This window comes from Sarcophilus harrisii, chromosome 2 (genome assembly GCF_902635505.1).
Source record: "Sarcophilus harrisii chromosome 2, mSarHar1.11, whole genome shotgun sequence".
Taxonomy (NCBI): Eukaryota; Metazoa; Chordata; class Mammalia; order Dasyuromorphia; family Dasyuridae; genus Sarcophilus; species Sarcophilus harrisii.
In genome coordinates, this window is record NC_045427.1 from 479450777 (window position 1) to 479469218 (window position 18442).

The 18442-nt window shown below is 45.2% G+C and overlaps 1 protein-coding gene across 4 annotated transcripts; it reads right to left on the reverse strand.

Annotated features, from left to right (window-relative positions):
- Window positions 1-345: 345 nt before the first annotated feature.
- On the reverse strand, window positions 346-18262 carry GOLGA2 (golgin A2). 4 transcript variants are annotated; one of them, XM_031954724.1, is made up of 27 exons: window positions 18099-18262; window positions 16284-16406; window positions 15582-15662; window positions 11860-11976; window positions 11497-11540; window positions 11318-11381; window positions 10241-10300; window positions 9973-10053; window positions 9096-9134; window positions 8895-8957; window positions 8726-8819; window positions 8432-8538; window positions 7955-8013; window positions 7431-7572; window positions 6258-6347; window positions 6056-6163; window positions 5830-5917; window positions 4597-4931; window positions 4032-4145; window positions 3264-3488; window positions 3108-3183; window positions 2750-2838; window positions 2319-2525; window positions 2128-2230; window positions 1794-1900; window positions 1478-1646; window positions 346-1375 (listed from the first exon to the last, which is right to left on the reverse strand). In XM_031954724.1, the coding sequence occupies exons 1-27, from the start codon at window positions 18216-18218 to the stop codon at window positions 1149-1151; spliced, it is 3132 nt and encodes a 1043-aa protein (XP_031810584.1). In that variant the 5' UTR covers window positions 18219-18262; the 3' UTR covers window positions 346-1148. The 4 variants fall into 4 exon arrangements, with proteins under 4 accessions (XP_031810584.1, XP_031810583.1, XP_031810585.1 ...); XM_031954723.1 differs by having other exon boundaries at window positions 4597-4934; XM_031954725.1 differs by lacking the exon at window positions 15582-15662 and having other exon boundaries at window positions 4597-4934; window positions 18099-18261.
- Window positions 18263-18442: the final 180 nt, after the last annotated feature.

Sequence of the window (18442 nt, forward strand, 5' to 3'; positions counted from 1 at the left end):
TTTAGTTGCAACAATTAACTAAAATTTATTTTAAAATACAAATTTAAAGAATGAGGCACACACTGTATCCATGCCGTCTATCTCAGAAGACAATAGACATATCATGCCAGAATAACTTCTGATGGCTAATACCCAGAAAAAACTCACCATAGTAAAGTAGTAGGTAAAGTTTAGGTGGTAATAGGGCAAAGAGGAGAGCAGCAGGATGCCTCATGTTACTTTGAGGTAGATGGAATGAAAGGAACAGCTAAGTTCATATTAAGCATGACCCTGGGAATGACATGGTCAGCTAGAAGACCTAATGATAAACTAGTCTAGGAGAGACAGAGCAAGAAGACACAGAACTGACATCATTGGCTGAATTCATTTATTCCGAAAGAGAAAAGCAAAAGAAACAGGAGTCAAATCACCCAGGAACTAGAACCCCGTCACCTCTTCCTTTCCCTGTATTGTGCCACCAATAAATAGTTTCCCTATTCCCCCAAATAATTATTAGAACATTGCTCCATAGTAAACCTGTCCTGCTTCAACTCTTATCATACAGGGTGGTAGCCTGCTCAGGGGTGTCTGCCCTCTGTTGGCCCACCCCCCCCCCAGAATATACAAAATGTTACACAGATACAGTATGTACACTCAAGGGCCATAAAGCTAGCTCCCTTGCTCAATGGAGTCTCTGCCCACTTTGCTGTCCCATCCCGTTACCCACTGCAAGCCTTGCTCACCCTGATGCCCATCAAAAGTGCTGTCTACTGCCACTCCTAGCTCCAAGATGAGATGCCAACTTGGATAAGCTTGTACTCTTTTGCCCCACACCCACCAAGTACTCCCAGCCACTCCCTGTCCCCCAGAGAGGTAAGCCAAACCCCAGGCCTTCCAAACAAACTGCCTTTATTCAGCCACTTGCTCTCTGTTTTGGCTGGAATGAAATAAGACTCAGGCCTAGGTTAGGATAAACAGCCCTGTGAGGTGGGCATCAAGAGGCCTCACGCTAACCTGTGCACCTTCCCCACTCCAGATGCCAGGGATGGAGAAGGGGACCATCATTCCCTTGAATCCACCTAGCTATTCTAGAGTTGGAGATGAGAGGGACAAAAGGTTCTGCTGCCCTTGGCTTAGGGCCCAGTCCATTTCCTCCTATCATCCCACTGTTAGATCACCATGATCTTGACCTCATCATTCTCATCAGCTCGGTAGAAGAAGGGGATACAAGGGTTTTCTCCCAAGCCCACTGCTCGATCCCTGGGGTTCTGGATCTCCCGCAACAACTGCATGATCTGTTGGGCTGTGGGATCATCTGGGCAAGGTTGGCTCAAGGGGGGCTCACTCATAGCAGACACAAGCTCCGTCTCATCTGCAAGGCTTACTTCCCGAAGGCCTGGAAGAGACAGGTTTTTAAGATATTTTGGCAGCTTATAACTCACCCCCCACTACTATTCTTTTCTTAAGCCCTGTAGCTGCTTTCCCACATTTTACTCACCCTCTTTGTCAGGAAGACTGAGATCCAGGTGGCTTTCAGGGACAGGGTGGGGGCTGCTCTCCCCAGCAGGCCCTGAAGGTGCCTGGGTGACAGCCAGAAACTTGTTGAACCACTCATTTCGCTCACCTACCAGTCGTAGCACCAACTCCTGCAGTTCCAGAAGCTTCATCTGGCAACAAGAGAGGAAAAATTAAGCTACTGGGCTCTTCCTGGTTTGACTCTACTCCCTAATTTAGGTATGAAGGTGGACAAAGATGCTGAGAACAAAGAGGGCATCCTGGGGTGCTCTCTCCCCAGGAAAGCAGAGCCTGCTAACCTTCATCTCCTCTTTGTCCTGCGCCAGTCGGCTGATATATTCCTCTTTCTCCCGATGTCTCTCCTTTAGCACAGCTCTCTGGCTCTGGTATAGTGCAATGTATTCACCTGGGGTGGGAATGGGAGGTTATCCAATTCAATTGAGACTTTTCAACACCCCGGGCTCCCTGACAATGGACCATTTAGCTTGCTTATGTCACTCACAACTATCTGGCCTCCCTCTGTATCTATCTTCCCCATCAGTCATACCTGTCCGCACCATTGCTACCTAGTTTTATCCTTCCCCTACCCTCTCCCCATCCTTCTTTCACTGTGTTCCCAATGCTTCTCCTCACCAATGGTGTCTGTTTCTCCAGAGAGCTGGATGCACCGATGCTCCAGTTCCTCCACTCGTTCCCGAAGATCCACTTTCTCCTGCATCAGTTCTGTGAATCGGGCCTAGGGCCGCAAAAAGGGTCAGCTTCACATTGCAAAAACACCAAGCTTGGCTTCCTAACTCTCCTCTCTGCACACCTTGAGATCTCACCTGCAACTTCTCCATGGCAGCCTGCAGTGCCTGGTGCACTTCCCTGGGCACATTGTCCCCACTCAGTGAGGAAGAGTTAGGCTGTGGCTGGGGCCGGGCCATCTCCTGTGTCAGATGCCGGCATCGTAGTCGCTGTTCCTTCAGTTGCTGCCACAGCCGATTCCTCTCTTCTTCCATACTTGACAAAGCTGAGTTCAAGAATGCCACCTGGGGCCAGAGAGGCAGGAGTGGGGAAGCTGGCAAGGAGTACCAGCATGGGCAGTTTTGAACAAGGGCACAAAGGACTGGGGCAGTCAGAGTGGAGGGAAAGGCTATGGAGCAGATACCTTTTACAAGGTAAGCAGTCTGATGGGTTTGGGAATCTTAGATTGAAGTAAGAGTATAGAAAAACCTATTATAGAGCTGGTAAACAGGAAGAAAATCATGCTTACCATGGCCTCCCGACTTTCAAAGTCCTCAGGAATGCTTAACGCTGGTCGAGGAGCATCCTCCATTTCTTCTTCAACAACAAATTCATCTCCTGTTGGGGATAGCCAGAGAGGCAGCATGGTACAGTAGGAAAAGCACTGGATTGGCAATTAATGCCAAACAGGATTCTAATCCTAGACCTAGCTACAAGGTGGCTGTTAGGTCCTTGGACAGATTGTTTCACACTCGGTTCCAAGTTATTTATTTGTATGAGGGAACTATTCAAAGTAATCCCCAAAGTTTCTTCTAGCTCTATTGGTCAATCTAGGAAATGTCCCCCTCCTTCTGCCATCTCCTAGAGGGAATGTAAATACCCCTCACCTTCCCTGGGTTCTGGTGTAAAGCGGAGCTGGGCCTGCAAGTGCTGGTTTTCCTGGTTAGCGGCCTCCAGGCGCTCCTGTGTGGGTAAACGGATGATGTTAGCTTTCGAGTCCCCTACTCCTTGTAACCTTGGGGAGGGAATCAAAGTCCTCTTACCTGTGTTTGTAGCAGTTCCTGGCGGGCCAAGTCAGCTGCTACCTTCCCTTGCACTTCCTCATGCTGCAGCCGATCCATAAGCTGGGTCTGCAGAAGGAACTGCTTGTGGAGTTCATCCTTCTCAGCGGCCAATTGCTGGTAGGCTGCCACATATTGCTGCAGGTGGCCCAGGTACTGATCCCGTTGCTCCTGGAGCCCCTGGGCTTCCTGGCTCTTCAACTCCATCTATGAAAGAGCACCACTGAGGTCCAGCACCCATTTAGCAGTGGGGGTAGGAGGCCTTGTCCACAGCTCTATCCAGCCTGATCTTTACTCTCTGACCTTGTCTTACATGGAGCCCTCCCACAGGACAGTCAGACCAATGTCTGGCTCTTCCTCATTTTTAGAGCTAAGAAAGGTACAACAATGGCTGAGCCAGCTTTCTAGAGACTGCCTTCACTACCTATTGCCCCCATGGTTTAACAGCCCTCTAGGAACTCAAATCTCTCTCATGAAATCTTTACCTTCTAGTCCCTCCTCACAGGGACCTCCTTTTCATCCTAATCATTGTGTCCCTTCCCCAAGCTGGAATCAGATTCATTCAGACATATCTGACGATCCTTTGTCTGCAACCAACACCTCTGTGTACCTACATAACTGGGAATGGTGCCTGGCTGCTTATGCGTTTGTTTCTCTGTCCAGCTAGCCCCATCCTATTGGCCCCATATAATGCTCCATACATGCTTCCCAAAGGATGCTTATCCAATATCAGATGCTCCAAGGCATTACCGTTTCCTTCAGCTCCCCCAGCTTTTCCTGTAGCTGCCCCAGCTTCTTGGCAAGTTCCTTCTTGACGTGTTGCTCTGACTGCAGAGCACTTGTTACCTCCATATTCTCATTGGTCTGGAGATATTAAAGGGATAAAGAAACAATTACTAGCAATCAAGTGCCAACTCAGTCCATAGAGGAAGGAACCATATACTGTGTACATTAGGATCACTGAGGTTGGCGTGAGAGTCTCTTGTCAGATTTGGCAACAGAAGAGTTTTGAAAATAAGTAAGGTTCATCAAACAAAAGTTCCCACAGGATCTGAGAAGTAAGGGGAGTTCATGTGTGGATAGGAGAGCAGACTAGGAGCCAGGAGATCTAAGCTTTAATTCTGGCACCGTCACTTACTAGCTTTATGCTCAAGTGACTTTTCCCTTCCAGCTTCGGCTTTCTAAATAGAATGGAAGTTGTTCAATTAGATTCAACTAGTAAAGATCCTTTCCAGAAATTGTACTCTTTAACTCTAAGATTTTAGCATGGAAGGAAAAGTAGGCAGAAGAGAGAGCAGATGGATGGCTCACGTACTAGTTTGACAAAGCCGTTCTGTAGCTCTGCCAGCTGCTCCTTCAGCTCCCGGTTCTGGGTGAGGGCCCGACTGATGGTGGTACGGTCACTCTGCATGCTTTCCAGGATTTGTTCCCGTTCGGCTGCTTGCTCCCCCCAGCGCTCAGCTGCACGTTCCAGCTCCAACAACCTCTCTTCCTGCTCTCGGTTTAAACGGCTGAGGCCCTCATTGTCCTGTACCTGGGCCCGGAGCTGCCCTGCTAGGCCCTCAACCTCCTTCCGGAGTCGCTCTGCTTCTTCTTGCAATCTTTGCTCTGACTCTGAGGGGCCAGTTGGGGGTTCTGGAGCTGGGGGTACTGCTAGTAAAAGGAAGCATAAGAACTTCTATTTGCTCCCCATCTGCAGACACATAAGACCTTCCTTCAGTCCCTTAGCCCTCAGGTCCCATTCCTTACTGTTTGGGCTCTGACTACTATCAGAGAGCCTAGCATCCAACTGTCCCTATCCCTTGGGGACACATCACAAAGGACAAGGGCTTAGAGCAAAATCAGAGAGGAGCAGTAACTCTTAAAAGTACTTTAAAGAATCCTCTTAAAACTACTCTAAAACTTTTTTTTTTTCAAATAAGTTTTTACTTCTTATTTCATTTTATTTTTATTCTTACAGCCATATGAAGTAGAGTAAATGTTATTACCCCCATTTTATAAAAAAAGAAACTGAGGCTTAGAGAGAAAAGGCTTGTCCAACATTATTCAGTCCATTGGTGAAAGGTCTTTTGATTCTTGACTGAGATCCCCAACTAGCTGAAGCCAGAGATTTTGCCAAGTTAGAATATTTCTACCTAGCCACGTTATTTAAGAGATTTTCTTAAAGTTTAAATCACAAACAGCCTGTAATAAGGCATTAATAACAAATACAAGATTTCTGTCTTCAATCCTAAAGAGGGTTATGATTCTGAATAGAAATTTCTATGGGATTCCTGAGTGCAATACTGAGGGAGGGCTGGATGCTGGGCTTGTGGATTCTAGCTAGACTCCAAATTTCTAATCTCTGACATCGAAGGACTTCCTGCCTTGCTTTCCCATCCAAAACTCTTAGGGTACTGCCAACTGCTGATTACAAAAAGGGATGGGGGAACCCAAGGAAAGCACAGCATTTGACTACCAGTGTTTTCAATGCTCCTTCCTAATGTCTTATTCACCCATGTGTTCCCAACCCTCACCACCCTCCCTTGCTTTCCTAGCCCCAGCCTACCAGACTGGCTCTTCAGTTCAGCCAAACTGGTCTCTAGCTCCTGCACCTGGTTCACGCTGTATTCCTTCTCTTCTCCCAGAATCCGCACCTGCCCACAACATAGTAAGAACAGATGATGAAGGGAAGGGTGAGGACATGAAGTTTTACTTCTCCCAATCTTCACCTTCCCATCAATCCCAAGCCATTCCCTTCTTGCAAAGTCCTCAGATTATTTGGAAGTGCCAACCTGTTCTGAAAGTTGCTGCACTCGCTGTTGCCAGATGGTGCCCTCCTCCTTTAGCTTCTCTGCATACTGGTCCCTCTCTGCCTGGAGCTGCTGCAATGATTCCAATAGCTGGAAGAAGGGAAGGAAAATAAATTGAAGGGGGATGGCCATGGGCAATGCTAATCATCTAGGAATTAACCTCTTTCATCTCTGTCCTGCTCACCTGGCCCACATGGGTCTCCAGTTGCATTCGCTCCTCTAGGGCCTGCTGCAGCTGTTGGTTACTATCAGGGGCCCCTGACTGACTGGAAAACTGGATAAAAAGAAATCAGAGAGGGTCAGAGCCAAGGCCACTAGTGAGATAAAAGGTCAGTTTGTGAAACCCCACTTTACAACTCTAAGTCAGGTGGAACAGAGACCCAATTTAGAGCTGATGAAACAATGGGGGAATAACCTGTCCAAGGGGCAAAGTTAGTCAATGGCAGAGTAGATAACCACATCTAAACAGTGGCCCACATGAGAGAGAGAGAGAGAGAGAGAGAGAGAGAGAGAGAGAGAGTGAGTTAGTTTTCAGATTCTGAGCTAGATGAGTCAACTATGTGACAAGGCAAGCATAAAAATGCTCATATGATCTTGGGTTGCATTGACAGAAGCAGCATCCATGAAGAGGTAGTATAAGACCCATTACAGTTGGCCAGCATATAGTTTATTATAGTTCTGGGCACTACATTCTAGGAATAGCACTAACTAGACCAGGGATTCTTCTCTTTACATTACAAACCCCTGGAGCAATAGTCTCTAGACCTCTTCTCAAAATAAGGTTGTTAAATGTGTAAAAGGAAATACATAGAATTACAAAGGAAATCAATTATACAGAAATGTATAATTAAGAACTTCTGAACTAGAGACAAAAGGAGGGCCACAAAGTAAAGGGACTTGAAAACATGTCACAGAAGGATTTGTTTAAAGACCTGAGGATAGTTAACCTGGAAAAAAGAAACCGTGAGGGGACATGATAACTGTCTTTGGCTTGATTAACTTGGTCTCAGAGGGCAAGATAAGGAGCAGTGAATCAAAGATAATGGGCAGCAAATTATAGCTCAATATAAGCAAAACACTCAACAATAAGAGTAATAAAAATAAATGGAATGGGCTGTGTCAGGAACAAGTGCGTTTTTGAGGAATAAGTGGAGGCTTTTCAAATGTCATTGAAACTTATTAGTAACACGGCAGAAGAGATTCCTATTCATGTATAAACTAAATGACCTTTAACACCTGTGATCTCTAGCTTCTCTCTAGAGTCTGCTGCTCAAACCCCAGGCTCATCTCAGAATTCTGGAGCTGCACAAATGGCTGAGGAGGCTTGGGTTCCCTGAAATGCCCTCCCTTTTGTTACCTGTTGCAACATCAGCTCTGTCATCTCCAATTTCTTGTGCAGCTCCTCTACCTCCATCTGTGTAGCTGCCTTCTCTGCCACCAGCACCCGGAGCTTCTCTTCTAGCTCTGAGTGTTGCTGCTTCAGCTCCTCACTGCTCTTGCTAGGACAGACATCAGTGTGGGATAAAGATAGGAGATATTAGAGAGGTGTGTCAGGGGGGACCAATGAGAAGCACAGCACCTTCCACAACCTCTCCAAAGACTTAAGAGAATCTGAAAGCTTGAGGAGACTATTATCATGTATTCCTTTATTTCACAAATTAGCAAATTTAGGCCCAGAGAGGGACAGGAGCTCAAGTAATTTATTAAGTTCATGCTAGAACTAGAGTAGGGCTCCTAAGCCTAGAGCAATTTGGAACACAAGTTTTTTGATTCTAACAAGGTTTCAGTCAGTCTTCCTCATGAGAACTCACCCTAATTCATAGCCCCTACCCACTTATGCACTGAGATCCCCTGATCTTTTCGATCTGCTACCCCACTAACCTGTGCTTATATAATTCCAGTTTGAGAGCATCCCGTTCTTTAGTTAACTCCTTGTTATACTGCAAGAAGAATAAAAATAGTCACACAACAGGAAAGAGCAATACACTCAGGAAATGCTATTTATTCATGCTGATAATAAAACTTTATATTAAAAAGTATTTCCCAGAACATTTTCATACCTATGATCTCACTGGAACTTTTTAACAACCCAGTAATGCAAATGGAGTCAGATATTATACCCATTTTATAGTCTCCGAAATTAAGTGGCTTTCCCATGGTCCCAAAGATAGGTAGTGCCATAGCTGAGAATTGCATCTAGGTTGATTGATACCTAAACCTAGTGCTTTTTTCCAAAATAACACAACACATATTGCCTATTCATCCAAGGACCTATTTCTAATAAGTTACATAGCATTAACATGAGACTCACACCACTATTAAGGAGTAAGAATAGGAATTACTGTGAGGTGAGCTCACCCTATCAGTTTGCTTCTGTTGTGTGGACACTGAAGAAAGTGTCCGCTCCAACTCCCCAACACGTTGCCGGGAGGACTGCAGGCGACTGGCTAACTCTTCTGACTCCCCTAAAATGAGATGGGGTAGGAATAAGAGCAAGGTTCCTATTCCAAGAGTGTAAGATAAGAAAAATACATGAGCAGAGGTACAGGATGGGACTACAGAATGGAGAAGGATGGCAGAATCAAGGAATTGCATTATCAAGACAAGGGCCCTTTAGGATAGCATTTAGTGGGGACAATAACTCTCTTCTACCTGATTTCTGGCGAGCAGCCTGCTGTGTGTGGGCTAGAGCTGTTTGTAGATCTGTCTTCTCTGACACAAGAATCCCAATGGTCTGGATATGAACCTTTAAAAAGAACAGAAGCATAAGAGGAGAATTTCTATGGGATAGCAGGAAATTTACTTTATTACATTCACTTACCTGTAGCTGTTCCCTTAGGGCTCCCTGCTCCTTGGCAAATTTCTGCTCAAATTCTTTCTTCTCCTGTGAAAGAAAGGAGATGTTACCAGTAATATAAATGTGTTGTCAAAGGAAACCCCCATCATAGGGGGCAGATGGCAAGTCTGCCAAGCTGCAACAAGTTCTAATCTAAGGCACCTGTACAAAGTGCTGTCATTTTACCTTCTCCAATTGATCCAGGGCCTCTTGGTTCTGCTGTTTCTGTGGGAAGAGCAAAAACAAGGTGTTGTTCTCCTAAGAAGTGTCTAGTGTATCCATACTCTCCCAGCCACTGGACAGAGGGAGAGAGAGAGAGAGAAAAGGCTGATGGGAAAAAAAAAGTTTCCCAGGGCCTAGATAGACCTATACTGGACTCTTCAATTTTCTTAAAAATCCTCTGGGGTTTCCCAAGGAATTACTGAATATAAGATCATACCTAGGAGGCCAGCATGAATATAGCAGATTGTCCATTCTAGAGGACAATCATAGCCACCTCAAAAAAACCAAGCCCAGATATACAAGCCTAAGAATAAGAACTGAAAGAAAATTATAGAATCATAAAACTAGAATTGAAAGGGACTTTAGATAATCGAGTCTGGACCCCTCTCATTTTTAAAAATTATTTTTTAATTAACTGTCAAAAAACACAACATTTCAAATACATAACAAAAGAGAACTGTATACTCTTCACTTTGTAGAGATGAAAACGGAAACCCAGAGGGGTGCATGAAACCATGCAGAGGCCAATTTTCAATCAAGTGTTCTTTCCACTATATCCTAATGCCTCCCAGAAAAAGTGGGGAAAAGGCAGGTGGTAGGAAGGTCTAAGGGGTAACTTGGGGAGAAATGTTAAGAGAGTAGCAGACAGAAACAGCCATGCTACATGCTTAATGCCTTAGAAATCATCTTTTTGGAACTTTAATTGATGCCACCCCCAAATTCAAAGTTCTTTCCTAATTCCAGTAATGGCTGGGATCTCATTCTAAGGCCCCTAAAGAAGACTGGAGACTTAGACCAAGATGAGACAAATTATGACCAAGTTACCATGCTGGGATCTTACCAATTCCTCTATCTTGCTACCGAGCTGTTTGTTTGTTAGATTGCTGGAATCCAGGGCTACTGCTAGCTCTTGATACCGACTCTGAGGCGCATGCAGAGAAGAGGAAGAAACAAAGGAAGGATTGGGGTATAAGTGAAGAGAATAATTATTAGAATAGGGGAATGGTTAAGACAGTTTTATAGGATATAACATATTCTACTTATCCACTATGGCTAAGATTGAGAATCTGATCTTTAGCCTAGCCCACCAAAAGCCCTGAGCTACTTACCTCCAGGTCCTTCATGTTGGAAGAAGACACTGGACCCTCCCCATTGATATAGGATGTGGACTGGAAGAAAGAATTTCAATTGGGATTTTCTTGACCTCATTTCCTACATCCTCCAATTTAATTTTTTTCTTTTCAGACACAGACATACACAAAGACACACAGACACACACACATACATACATAACACACAGGGAGGTACGCACCCACCCTTTCATTAATTAGCTTGATTCCTTTTCTCTTTAACCAGCCTCTTTCTTCTGGCCCACATATTCTTTACCCAACTAGTCCTACTAATCCATTTTCCCCACACTAATCCATTCAGGATTCCAATGTTAAAACTGAAAGAGAACTAACTTGGAGATCCTCTAATTCAGAGGTTCTTAGCCTGCAGTCCATAAATTTATTTATAAAAAATATTCTGATAGCTATATTTCAATATAATTAGTTTCCTTTGTAATCCTATGATTTTATTTTGTACACCTGAAAATATTATTCTGAGAAGGGATCCAGTTTTTACCAGACTGCCAAAGGGGTCCATGACACAAAAAAAGGTCAAGTCCCTGCTCTAGTCCAACTTCTTCATTACACAAAGGGAAAATGAGATCCAGGAAGATGACATTAATTAATCAAGGTCACACAACTATTACTAATAGCTAGCATTTACACAGTATTTTTTTTTAAAAGGTTTGCAAGTACTTTACATATGTTTACAGAATTTATTTGAGCTTCACAACCCTGGAAGGCAGATGCTATTATTATCTTCATTTTATAGAGGAGGAAATTGATACTGAGAAAAGTTAAATGACTTGACCAGCGTCACACAGTTGCTACATATGATCCTGGATTTGAATTTATGTCTTTCTCATTCCAAATGTTTTATGCACTGGGCAGCCTAGCTTACAGTAAGAAACAGAATAACAATGGAACTCAGTTTCCCTGACTCCCTACACAATACTCTACATCATAAATATTAATCACTTTTACTGTATTCTCTTTAGTCTTGCCCTAAACTTCCCAGATCAGACTATCCTTCCCTTTGTGTCCCCATATGCCACCCTACCTCAATCCCCATGCTACCTGGGAAACGAGACCATTGAGTTGTTCTGAGATCTGCCGTAGAGTTTCAGTAGAAGACAGAGATCTGGAAGACATGCAAAAATGAGGTTCAATACAACTGGGTAGAAAAACGACAAAGAGACTAAGATGACTTAGACCCTTAGGCCTCTTGGGAAGACATGTGTCCTTGATACACTCACTTGCTTTCATCCATAGGACTTGGACCATTTTCAATATCACAATTCTGTTGGGAAGGAAATAAAAAAGGTGAGGTCACAAATTTGGTATAATTATCACTCAGAGACAAAATGGGCCCTACTAATTCTAACATCCCCTCCTTCCTATTCCAGGGCAGCCAAATGGGATAGAAAGCCACAGACCTGGTCTCACCCCAGTCGTAGGTTCACTTAAGCCAAAGGAGTAGATCCCTTAACTCTGGGAACCAAGCTACCCAGGAAAAGGGAAGAAGGGAGAATCCCAAAGGAGTACATGTATCAGACAGGTATAATCCTGTCAGGGACAAAGTTGCGATGATGAACAAGTGGGATGGTAAGAACACAAACCTGAGGCGAGGCCATGCTAGTGGGGCAGGGGGGACTGGTACGGGGGGAATGGGCACTGCCAAAGGGCACGGTGACATCTGCAGGCAGCAGGGCAGGAGCAGCACTGTCTCTGGATGCCTGTTACAGAACAAAGCAAGGGGGTTACAGGGACATGCAGGGAAAGAGGACACTGGCAGATCTCTGGATAGAGATGGAATGTGTGGTGAGGGAGGTGGTGAAGGGGGAAAAATGAAGAGATGCTTTTCTGCTAGGGAAATAACCCTCACAGTAGTCAAAATAATGGCTGCATTCCAGAATTTGGATTGAGTGTCCATTCTATCTTCAGGTCCCTCCATAGGGATCTGTGAGAGAAGGACAGAGTTCTGAGTAGGGATGGTACAATCACCTTTACACAGGAAAGATGGTAGCAAAAGACTCTAACTTCTGTAGCAGGTATATTGTCAGAGAGGGAAGACAGAATGTAACCAAAGGAAAGAGATTACTGTCTGAGAAATCTAGTTTACTTTCAGGAATGACCCTGGCTCCGTCTGGATCCCTCTCTCTGCTGCCTATCTAGTAGTGAATTTAGGGACACTCAAATAGATGCAACCATGCTTGGCAGATCTACTTCCTATATACCCTCAATCCCATTTCTGGGATCAATGGATGCAATTCTCCTCAAAGATAAATTATCTAACTAGAGTAATGAGAACAAACTGCAACTATATCACCATCATCACCTAAACCTCTCTTCTCCCAGGAAGATCCCTTTGGTCAAACAGCCATTCCAGGAGCAAGACAGCAATGGCTATCAAAGACCACCCTCCAGATTCCTGGCATCTTAAGAGATTTCAATTCTTCCCTCTTTGAGGCAGTAAATCCAGAGCACTATTATAGTTGGAGATCTGGTATCCTGTGAAATAAGGTATAATCCACTTGCCTTCCCTTACTGGCTCTGCCTAATAACCCTTACTCCAAGCCTCAACCTATGAAAGAGACTCAACTCCAGATCAAAGCCCAAATTACCCATAATTTATATTAGGAATCCAAGGGACACCCATCTGTTTGGAAGCTCACTGGGAGAAGACAACAAGATTGTTTTTATCCTAAATAAGCAAGTCCAGTTTTGGATAGAAGTGGGAGATATGGAAAATGCATCTGTCTGAGGAAACTTCAGCATGGTGAGGAAAGAAAAAGCATTTTTCTGTGGGGAAAATGGAGGTGCTTCCTTAAATTTCCAAAGCCCTTTCACTCTAATGATATAGAAGAGCAAGGGTAAGACTCAGTAATGGACAAATGGTGCCTTCTGCCTACTTCTTTCCCTATGCTATGATCACTGCCCATTGGGCCCAGTTTTGCCCTGCCATTTTCTAAGATTTTGGTCATTGATTAACACAGACGTAATGCTATTCATTTTATAGGTAAGGAAAATGAGTTCCAGAAATGATACAGTTAAGGACCTAAGCCAAAGTACAGGGGCAAGTAGTAACTGGCAACACTGGGATTCAAACCCAGATCACCTCACTCTAAATCCTGTGCTTTTTTCACTGTATCAATAAGTTGCTCTGTATCTGTAAAGGATGGTTTAAAATACTTATTTTTCCATTTGTTCTCTCCCCGACTCAAAATATTTTCCCCCACCAATGCTTTAGTTTCCAGAAATTTTACAATTTTATCTAGGACCACCCCAATTTGCTACTTTTGGAAATAAAGGGCAAGAGAAATGAAAAAGAAACTGCTAAAAGGAAGAGAAAGTCAAAAGGAAATCCAAATTGGGTATTCTGGTATGTCCAAGTGATTTCATAAAGCTTCTCAAATCTCAAGGTACTTTTGATTATACCTCTATTAAACATATTCTATTTTGTGTTGCAGTCACTTGTGTATAAGGTTAATCTCCTCTCCAAGTCTATCAGTTCCATGAGGGGAGAGTCATGTTTTATTTGGTTTTTATCTACCTCAGTGCTTCATACCATACCTTATGGAAGAAAGGTATTTAATACATTTTAAACGAATGAATTCCCAAAAGGAAGGGGACAGAGATGGCCAAGAAAGGAAACCAAGTATCCAGTCATAGAATAAACCTTAGTACTGAAATAGTCCAGCCACCTTCATGATCCATATTAAGACAGAGAGTAAGGTGCCTTGCTTGAGGTCTCACAATTCCTTAGTGGCAGAATTGAGTTTCCTTTCATATATATCCATATCTATATCTATATCTCAGTGGTCTTTCTTCTAACACCACATTGTCTTTTGCTCAAGTAGACAAGATAGTCCACTTCACTTCTCCCTATCTGGCTAATCAGGTGTGAGAAGTTCTGAAAAACTAAAATACTAAGTACTTCTGTCTTACTCATCAAAGCCAATAGTTGACCTTCTCCATCCTTTTACCCATGACCATCAGAAACAAGATCTGGCCCAAGTTCAATCTCACTCTCAGGTCTGGCAATCATCTCTTGTGCATGCTGATGTAGAAAGAAGTGCCAATATCACTTCCTGATGTGGATCACCTGCCAGTTGGTTTGGCAGAAGAAATCCAACATTCAGAAGGTGGGAACCGCCACCTGTCCATCTTCCAACTTCACCTCTAGGGAACAGACTTGAACCAGAATTGGCAATCTCCTCCCACTCCCGCCCCTCCTCCCCCATCAAGGGTTTGATCTAACTTCCTGCCCAATCCCTGAAGAATCCTGCCAACTGGTATCCCAAGTACAGCTGGTAGCACTCATCAAGGCTAAGTAGGCCTTTTTAATTCCACTGGGGCATCCACTATGCTGCAATTTGGGCTGCAATCCAAAGGGTGCCGTTCTCTGGAATCCCCTGACAATTTAGACTCGGGCAGCCATTTGCCCAAGCTTCTTCCACTCCTCTGATCACTTTCTTTAATTTCTCTCCTCTTCTACAAGTAGCAAGAAACACACTGCCTCATATCAAAGGCTCTCCAGCCCTCTACCCACTCCTACATTTTTGTACCTCAGTATCTTACCCTGCCTACCCAACAAGGCTCTTTTTCCTATGCTTCTCAACCATTTCTTTATGGGAAGACTTTTTAAGGCACCTCAAAAAGAAGAGACTCCCCATTTAAAACAATCGTCTACCTGGAAGCACTAAAACCATCTCAGACAGATAACGATTTAGTTCTTTTTTTAATCTAGTCTATTGCTATAAGTGCTCTGGAGCAGTTTGGAGTACTATAAATACCTAATAGCCTGTTTCACTATCATACCTTCCTTACAGAAAAGATAGTCCCTTCTAAGATCAAACATGAATCTCTCCAGTTACAATATAAATCCTCCTTTCTTTCTTATCTTTAATCTTTTATGTTTAATTTTTATATTATCTTTAATCTTTTATCTTATTTTCTTTCCTTATCCCAAACCATTACTTCTCAAAAATCCAAAATTTCATCCCACCTTAGTTGGACAGAAGGTCTAAGGACAGACCCAGGGTATTTCTTACATTTTGTATAGTGGCCAACAGAACAGAAAATTTTAAAAGAAGTCTCTCTTGGCTCTACCATTAGCTACAGAATATATTTCATTTCCTTCTAAACAACAAAGGGATGGGAGAGGGGGGAAATCACAACCAACCAAGTAGGTGAACGTGAAGGAGTGATCAGGCCGCCATGGATTAATGACAGCAACAGAAAAATCAAGCAGGAGGTCATCCCCAAACCCAGAGAAGTCTTAGGGGCATGCAGAGCTGGGTAAGCAAGCCAGTGAGAGGGGACCTCGGCACTGTCTCACCTTCCGCTTGTCCAATGGGGGTAGCGCTACCCCATTGGAACGGTTAAGGTCGGACACCAGCACCTTCAGAATGTCCTGAATCTACAAGAGGCGAAAAAGGAGAAACAAAAAGGGAGGAAGAGAGAAAGAGAGGTGGCTTAGAGGGAGGAGAAAGAGTTGGGAAGGGTGAAAGGAATGGGTCTGAGGAAATAGGGGTGAGGATGGGGACTGAAGGTGGCTAGAGTGAGGACCCAATTCATAGACAGGGGTTGGTAATAAATAGCCTTCCTAACATTTACTTTTAGCCTTGACATTTTATTAATATAATTCAGAAGAACTAGCAAGAAGTTTACAGAATTACAAAAACCTAAAACAACAAAGCCAGAAGTCATGTCTAAAATTACCTAGTACATCTCTTTTACTTCCTTTAAATTTAGATTTAAAAGAGTGAAGCGACTTGCACAAGTCATACAGTAAGTAGCAGAAAAGGGACAAGAGACTAGATCTCTTTGATTTCCAATTTCCAGGTCTTTCTATTACATTTCTTCACCCCCACCATGACATTGTTAGTTTCTCTTAGAAGAAAGGGTAGTTTGGTGCTCTTTTCATTTGTAAAGTTTCTTCTGGGGATGGGAGAAAACTGTCAGCTCAGTCAGGTCACAAACTCAAAATAACACTTCCTTTCTCCATTATTCCAAGGGAGTACTTCTAGTTAAGACTCACATCCTCAGGAGAGTGTCGGCCACCTGATGGAGGAGTCTCGGGGTTACTGCCATCTTTTGTTTTCCTTTTCTTCTTGGCTCCTGCTGGGGCACTGGGACTGGTCTTCTGCTGATACTCCTTCAACTGCAGGAGGAAGAAGGTTAAGGTTGGAAAGGGTACAGGATCATGATTCAAGGTCTAAGCAACTACTTCCCCAGGAGAGTACAATTTTACAAAAAGTTGGGCTCAAGAAGAAAGCATATTACGGCTGAGAGAGCAAATAGCTAAGTTTGGATTCCAACTTTGCCCAAAGGCTATCTAGGTGCTGAGAAATGATTCACAGCTCGGATGTTTGGTTTCTTTATTAAGTCATACTTCCACAGTGCTTTAAGATTTACAAAGCCTGTTTCTCGGAATTAGTTGGTAAAAGAAGGGGAAATGATTGCCCAGATAATTGTGAGAAAATGGGACTCTCTCGGGTGTCCTGGCTCTAAGACTTTTGCCACCCCTTAAAAATAACTTCTCTGACAACCATAACATCCCTCCCATTTTAAGTCCTCTTCATTCCCTGCCTAGATAAGCACATTTTATCACAGAGGGGAATGAACGAAAAGAAGAGTGTGTGATGGAAAAGTTGGAAGAGAAAAACCATGGACCTTTCAAAAGAGTTGCAATCTGGGCAGAAACAATCCTCTCATTCGCTTTTCAAGTATGTTTTGAATCTTTGAGAGCATAAATCAAGGAAGGGGATAAATTTAAGAGATTACTGTTCATCATTATCATCTTCGGTGTTAGGTCTCGAAAGGTGATGCAGTCATTCCAGTTCTTTTGGGCTTCCTCTGAAAGTGTGTTTCAGAGAGAATTTTCCCAGAAGTAGTAATTCTTAAAATCCTGTACGTTTTCCCAGGCCAGAAGGTTATAATGACAACTTGGAAAGGGGGACGGTTACCTGATCTCATTCCAAATTCTCCCCATGAGTTACTCAGAGGGAAAAAATTATCTCCTCCCCTCCCATTATACTACCCTACATCTGTGGGGTTCCTCCACACATCCCTTCCCCCTCCTACTTCCAGCCCCCATCCCCAACTCTGGACCCCCAGGTATGGGTCTGAGGCAAAGGGAATCCCCTGCCCCCTCCCCTGCCGATGGAGGATAGGAAGGGTAGAACAGGCTGGAAGAGGTTTGGGAAGGGCCCCGCGGAAGTGCAGGGCAGCGTCGGATTCCCACAGAGCGGGCGGGCAGGCCTAACAGCTGGCGTGCCCAAGCCTTCACCTTGGGGCCCTCCGGGGTGTCCGGGTTTGGGGGAGTGGGGGCCTCGAGGAGCGGCGAGACAAGGAGGGGGGCATCTCCCTCAGGCACCAGCGGGGGGGGGGGCGGGCGGAGATAAGGCCTTTCCGGGAGGCCAACAGCTGGGCCTGACGTCACGAGCCCGAGCCCGGGCCCGGGCCCGGGGAGAGGGTGTCACGGGCCCAAAGTCACCAAGGGGCGGCGGGGGAGGGGCGCGGGGCGTCAGGGTTTTGAGGAAGTCCGGGGGGGTTCGAGGCGCGGGACCCATAAGATTTAAGAACGGAGACTTGCGAGACTGAAGCCGAGGACCCTGAGGGGATCGAGGAGAAGGAAGGGGCGGAGGGGGGGGGGGGCGCTTTAGAGACAGGCGAAGGAAACCCGAGGAGGATGAGGGGAACGATCTGAAGGGATCCGGAAGGGGATCTGTGAGGATCTGAGAGAACCAGGGAGAGGCTGGATCGGGGAGGGGGTCTGTCAGGGCCCAGGCGGCGGGGAAGGAAGGGGCGGGGCCGGGCCCGCGAGTGTAGGGGCCGCCTCGAGAGCGTTTACCTTCTTTTTGGCCGCGGCCAATTTGCTCTGCCGGGTCTCGTCCGCCATCCCGAGCCGGGGAGGGGGAAGGCGGGGGGGGGCCACATCACCGTGATCCCGGCAACCACCGCGGCATTCCATCCAGCAGCCACCGCGCCGCTCCCGCTCCTCCCATAGGGAGGGTGAAGGGCGGGGTCGGCAGCGCCGCGCATCCCAGCGTCTGCGCCTGCGCCGATCTCCGGTACTCTCGCGCGCGCCAGTCGCCTGGCCCCGCCCGCGACGCTGCTTGGCTCCCGCGTTTCTATTCCTTACCCCCTGGCTGGCGCGCGCTCTCGTCCCGGAGCAGGAGCGACCCTCGGCCCGCC